This window comes from Procambarus clarkii, chromosome 65 (genome assembly GCF_040958095.1).
Source record: "Procambarus clarkii isolate CNS0578487 chromosome 65, FALCON_Pclarkii_2.0, whole genome shotgun sequence".
Lineage (NCBI taxonomy): Eukaryota > Metazoa > Arthropoda > Malacostraca > Decapoda > Cambaridae > Procambarus > Procambarus clarkii.
The window spans coordinates 14,537,476-14,544,947 of record NC_091214.1 but is presented as its reverse complement, the minus strand read 5'-3'; the positions used below and the strand labels follow the sequence as shown (position 1 = coordinate 14,544,947).

General features: G+C 58.5%; 1 protein-coding gene across 1 annotated transcript in view; it reads right to left on the bottom strand.

Annotated features, from left to right (window-relative positions):
- The window catches only part of NfI (Nuclear factor I), a gene marked incomplete in the record, with an annotated part of 283,358 nt that extends 280,321 nt beyond the window's left edge, over nt 1-3,037 (bottom strand). Inside the window, 1 exon segment of the mRNA XM_069309428.1 lies at nt 2,238-3,037. Within this exon segment, the coding sequence (XP_069165529.1) occupies nt 2,238-2,345 (108 nt within the window).
- Nucleotides 3,038-7,472: the final 4,435 nt, after the last annotated feature.

Sequence of the window (7,472 nt, the reverse complement as noted above, 5' to 3'; positions counted from 1 at the left end):
GGATGACACAGTGCTATAGTTTGTGTCCTTGTCTATGTCCGATATGAGGATGAGAAAAAGTACTGGAGCAAGCACAGTACCCTGGGGGACTGAGCTCTTCACGGTTGATGGGCTGGATTTTACTTTGCTGACACACTGGGTTACGTTCGTCAGAAAGTTAAAGATCCATCTTCCTACTTTGCCAGTAACTCCCTTTGTGCGCCTTCTGATGGCACTAACACCACGGTCCTATCTGTCGAAAGCTTTGCCGAAAACTGCGTATATTACATCAGCGGTGTGTATGTCTTCCATGGCATCTATGGCCATGTCATAGTGGTCCACATATTGTGAGGGGCAGGAGGCTTACTTCTTGGCAATCTTTCAAAGATTTTTATGCGGTTTGGTAGTGCTGTCGGTCTATAATTCTTTCTATGTGCTTTGTTACCTCCTTTGTGGGGTGGGACGATCTTTGATGTTTTAAGTATGTTGAGGATATTAACAGTATTAAGGCTCCACCTCCAAATGATGTTAAAAGCCGTCATAGTTATTCTTGCAATACTTGATTAATATAAAATGCCAAGAATCTCGGCCTGGTGCGAAGAGCGTGGGCATGTTGTCTAAGACAATTTCAAAGTCCAATGGTGTTAGGGTGACATCTGATTTGATGTTGATATCACAAGAAGAATTCGTTTAGATTTATCGATTTAACAGTGTATTTACGGGTTCGCTTAAAACGAAATCGACCTGCAGCCTCGGTATTTACTCATTTCTTTGTTGTCATCTGTGAAAGTTCCAGCCATCTTGCACATGGGTCTTACAGCGCTAAATAGTCTACAGCGCTACATAGTCTACAGCGCTACATAGTCTACAGCGCTACATAGTCTACAGCGCTACATAGTCTTGGTGCCTTCGTTTCATACTTGCACAAGGGTCCAATGCTAAATGTAGTTTTGCTATAGATTTTCCATAGTACATTTTTGCATAACACTGCATAATAATTTGGGGTTTCTCTGTATTTCACTGATGGTCTTTTGCTCTCTCTGCCTCTCTAGGAGTTTATATGATTAATGTAGCTTTAGCCCAACCGTTTCTATGTCTTTATTTAGCCTTCCTTGTCGGTCTTGGGAGAGGGTGAGGGCGTTCAAGCTGTTCTGAGAGTGGTTTTCTTCGCGTATAGAGGGAGCGTCGTTCTCGTCCCAATTTGCATATTTTTCTCCTTATTTCTTTAGTGAGTTAAACCTGCGACTATTGCCATTATGTAATGATCAAAGTTAATCTCAAGTTTCACCCTGTAAGTTCCATGACCCACAGTAAGTTCCCCCTAAGCTGCACCCGGCAAGTTCCTTAACCTCAGCTCCTCCCAGACTCCACCCAGTAAGTTCACTGACCCCAATTGATCCCAAGTTCCACCATACAGGTTCCTTAACCCAAGTTACCTGGTTGATACCTGGTTGATGGGGTTCTGGGAGTTGTTCTACTCCCCAAGCCCGGCCCGAGGCCAGGCTTGACTTGTGAGAGTTTGGTCCACCAGGCTGTTGCTTGTAGCGGCCCGCAGGCCCACATACCCACCACAGCCCGGATGGTCCGGCACTCCTTGGAGGAATAAATCTAGTTTTATCTTGAAAATGTCCACGGTTGTTCCGGCAATATTTCTTATGCTTGCTGGGAGGACGTTGAACAACCGCGGACCTCTGATGTTTATACAGTGTTCTCTAATTGGGCCTATGGCACCTCTGCTCTTCACTGATTGTGCCTATGGTACCCCTGCTCGTCTCCTGCATACCTACCATCTACGACCCTTCTATCTCGTATTCAAGAAATACGACACCATAGCCTACGACCCAAGTTTCGAGTAGATGGACGTAAACATAACGACCAAGACTTGTAACCACCCTGACCTCAGAGAATGGTATACTGCCTGCTGGACCCGTGACTTAGTGTCGTCCTCGTACCCAAACACCTCACAAGCACAATGGTTTAGCTCTCTAATCCTCCTCCACGTGGATAACTAGGAGTATAACTCTCGAGTCGCTGCTCCGCGAGACTTTGACAGCATAATCCGCCCTAGTTCGACCCAGTAAACCGCCATTGCTGCGTCTCGCGAGATACGAAGTAGTCAAGAAATTACTCTTGGACGGCATGTGACCCCCCCCCCCCATGCTAACACCCCCCTACCCAACCCCAATCCCAACAAACACATTTCGACCTGTGAGAGGCAGAGGTACTCCGTGAGGAGTGCGAGGCGCAGTCATACCTACCGTTGCTTCGGTGACCTTGGGGTAGGAAGGAGGACTTCGGGCAGCGACCAGTGTGGCTGTGGTGAGGAAGGCTTCCGGCTTGAGGGCTTCTCCGTCCATGGTCACCATTTATCGTCACCACTGGACTAACTATCCATCGACTCACTCACTGGACACCGTGCACTCACCCGCTCTTCACTCCAGCAGGGGGGAGGGCTTCACTCCTACACAAAGCGCTGTCTCGCGCTTGTAAAAACCTCGAACGAGAATATCTCCCGCGTTTCCGGGTTCGTCTCGTGCGCAATTGAGCAATTGGATCACTTCGCGGTTCATGCGAGCTCACTTTGCGGTTCTTACTAGCTCACTTCACGGTTTTTACGAGGTCACTTCGCGGTTCTTACTTGCTCAGTTCGCGGTTGTTACGAGATCACCACGATCTCGCCAGTGGTTCATCCACAGAAACAGGAGAGGGTCGTCCTGTGTTGATGGTGCAGTTACCGTGTGGCTGAGGTAGTTAGTGGTGACCCGCGAGGTCGTCCCCACCACAGTGCGTGGTTGAGACCGCCTGTGGGGGCGGTAGTTAGGCCTGTGGCGTGGGCCCCCAACAAGCGGTTGGCAGGGGAAGGTGGCGACCACAAGCACCGGTGGAGGGCGCCCCCTCCTGAGGAGTGTTGGAGGAGACAGTGTTGGAGGAGAGGACGATGGTAGCGGAGTTATCTGGTCCTTGGAGCGGGATATTCTGGCTGTGGGGCAGACGCCGGCTCTGCGGAAATAGCCCAAGACGAGCTTGGAGGTTGCCTACAGCGCCACCTTCTTCCCCTCACTTGCCCCCCCCCCCTCCCTCCCTCCCACCCCTCACCTGCCTCTCACGACCCCCTCCCTCACTCTCGCCTCTCACTCACTCCCTGGCGAGGGGTTGTCCTGCACTGTTTACCAGTGGTCGTCCTACTGGGTAGCGGGAGTGGCACTCGGCTGGTCCTGCTGGTGTGCCAGGTGAGGGTGCCAGCCCTCATACAGTGGTGCCAGCCCTCATACACTGCCAACAACCACACTCGCCAACACTACCTACAACCATTGAGACCGCTTCAACCCCATCACCAGGGGGGGGGATACGTACGTGTGTGTGTGTGTGTGTGTGTATGTGTGTGTGTGTGTGTGTGTGTGTGTGTGTGTGTGTGTGTGTGTGTGTGTGTGTGTGTGTGTGTGTGTGTGTGTGTGTGTGAGGATGGAGATGAGAGACGTAGGTAAGACGTGTGGGGGTGAGAGAGGGGGAGAGGGAGATCTCCCCCATCACCCCCCCTCGCCTGCCAACTTTGGGTATTTTGGGCACGGGTCCCCCCCCCCCCCCCCAACACCCCCAACACCGCACTAAACACGCGCCACCACCACCCCCCCTCCATCACGCCCGCACACCGCCCACCACCACACCACACCGCCCACCACTACACCACACCGCCCACCACCACACTACACCGCCCACCACCACACCACACCGCCCACCACCACCACACCACACCGCCTACCACCACCACGCCACACCGCCCACCACCACACCACCCACCACAACACCACACCACACCGCCCACCACCACCACACCACACCGCCCACCACCACACCACCCACCACAACACCACACCGCCCACCACCACCACACCACACCACACCGCCCACCACTACCACACCGCCCACCACCACACCACACCGCCCACCACCACACCACACAGCCCACCACCACCACACACCACACCACACCGCCCACCATCACCACACCGCCCACCACCACCACACCGCCCACCACCACCACACCACACCGCCCACCACCACCACCACACCACACCGCCCACAACCACCACACCACACCGCCCACCACCACCACACCACACCGCCCACCAACATAACAGCCACCACCACACCGCCCACCACCACCACCACACCACCCATACCACCCACCACCACACCACCCACCACCACACCACACCACCCACAACCACACCACCACACCACACCACACCACACCACCCACCACCACCACACCACCCACCACCACACCCCACCACCCACCACCACACCACCCACCACCACACCACCCACCACCACACCACACCACCCACCACCACACCACACCACCCACCATCACACCGCCCACCACCACACCACCCGCCACCACACCACCCAGCACCACCACACCGCCCACCACAACCACACCACACACCACCACACCGCCCACCACCACACCACACCGCCTACCACCACCACACCGCCCACCACCACACCGCCCACCACCACACCGCCCACCACCACACCACACCGCCCACCACCACACCACACCGCCCACCACCACACCACACTACACCGCCCACCACCACCCCACACCGCCCACCACCACACCACACCGCCCACCACCACCACACCAAGCACCACTACACCACACCACCCACCACCACACCACACCACCCACCACCACACCACCCACCACCACACCGCCCACCACCACCACACCACCCACCACCACACCACACCACCCACCACCACACCACACACCACCACACCACCCACCACCACACCACCCACCACCCACCACCACACCGCCCACCACCACACCACACCACCACACCACCCACAACCACACCACCCACCACCACACCACACCACCCACCACCACACCGCCCACCACCACACCACACCACCCACCACCACACCACACCGCCCACCACCACACCACACCACACCGTCCACCACCACACCACACCGCCAACCACCACCACCACACCACACCGCCCACCACCACACCACACCGCCCACCAGCACACCACACCGCCCACCACCACACCACACCAGACCACACCACACCACCCACCACCACCACACCACCACCACCACACCGCCCACCACCACACCACACCGCCCACCACCACACCACACCGCCCACCACCACACCACACCGCCCACCACCACCACACCACCCACCACCACACCGCCCACCACCACCCCACACCGCCCACCACCACACCACATCACACCGCCCACCACCACACCGCCCACCACCACCACACCGCCCATCACCACCACCACCACACCGCCCACCACCACACCACACCGCCCACCACCACACCACACCGCCCACCACCACACCACACCGCCCACCACCACACCACACTGCCCATCACCACCACACCGCCCACCACCACACCGCCCACCACCACACCACACCCACCACCACCACACCGTCCACCACCACACCACACCACACTGCCCACCACCACACCACACCACACCGCCCACCACCACACCACACCGCCCACCACCACACCGCCCACCACCACACCACACACCACCACACCACCACACCACACCACACCGCCCACCACCACACCACACCACACACCATCACACCACACACCACCACCACCACACCACACCACCACACCACCACACCACACCGTCCACCACCACACCACACCGCCCACCACCACACCGCCCACCACCACACCGCCCACCACCACACCACACCGCCCACCACCACACCGCCCACCACCACACCGCCCACCACCACACCACACCGCCCACCACCACACCACACCGCCCACCACCACACCGCCCACCACCACACCACACCGCCCACCACCACACCGCCCACCACCACACCACACCGCCCACCACCACACCGTCCACCACCACACCACACCGCCCACCACCACACCACACCGCCCACCACCACACCACACCGCCCACCACCACACCACACCACACACCACCACACCACACACCACCACACCACCACCACCACACCACACCACACACCACCACACCACACCGTCCACCACCACACCACACCGCCCACCACCACACCGCCCACCACCACACCACACCGCCCACCACCATACCGCCCACCACCACACCACTACCACCACCATGGTGGTGGCCACCATGGACAGTGCTGGCCACCATGGACAGTGGTGGCCACCATGGACAGTGGTGGCCACCATGGACAGTGGTGGCCACCATGGACAGTACTGGCCACCATGGACAGTGGTGGCCACCATGGACAGTACTGGCCACCATGGACAGTGCTGGCCACCATGGACAGTACTGGCCACCATGACAGTGCTGGCCACCATGGACAGTACTGGCCACCATGGACAGTGCTGGCCACCATGGACAGTGCTGGCCACCATGGACAGTGCTGGCCACCATGGACAGTACTGGCCACCATGGACAGTGGTGGCCACCATGGACAGTGGTGGCCACCATGGACAGTGGTGGCCACCATGGACAGTGGTGGCCACCATGGACAGTGCTGGCCACCATGGACAGTGGTGGCCACCATGGACAGTGCTGGCCACCATGGACAGTGGTGGCCACCATGGACAGTGCTGGCCACCATGGACAGTGCTGGCCACCATGGACAGTACTGGCCACCATGGACAGTGGTGGCCACCATGGACAGTGCTGGCCACCATGGACAGTACTGGCCACCATGGACAGTACTGGCCACCATGGACAGTGGTGGCCACCATGGACAGTGCTGGCCACCATGGACAGTGCTGGCCACCATGGACAGTGGTGGCCACCACGGACAGTACTGGCCACCATGACAGTGCTGGCCACCATGGACAGTGCTGGCCACCATGGACAGTGCTGGCCACCATGGACAGTACTGGCCACCATGGACAGTACTGGCCACCATGGACAGTGCTGGCCACCATGGACAGTACTGGCCACCATGGACAGTGCTAGCCACCATGGACAGTGGTGGCCACCATGGACAGTACTGGCCACCATGGACAGTGCTGGCCACCATGGACAGTACTGGCCACCATGGACAGTGCTGGCCACCATAGACAGTACTGGCCACCATGGACAGTGCTGGCCACCATGGACAGTACTGGCCACCATGGACATTGCTAGCCACCATGGACAGTGCTGGCCACCATGGACAGTACTGGCCACCATGGACAGTGGTGGCCACCATGGACAGTGCTGGCCACCATGGAGAGTGCTGGCCACCATGGACAGTACTGGCCACCATGGACAGTGCTAGCCACCATGGACAGTGGTGGCCACCATGGACAGTGCTGGCCACCATGGACAGTACTGGCCACCATGGACAGTACCTGCCACCATGGACAGTGCTGGCCACCATGGACAGTGCTGGCCACCATGGACAGTACTGGCCACCATGGACAGTGCTAGCCACCATGGACAGTACTGGCCACCATGGACAGTGCTGGCCACCATGGACAGTGCTGGCCACC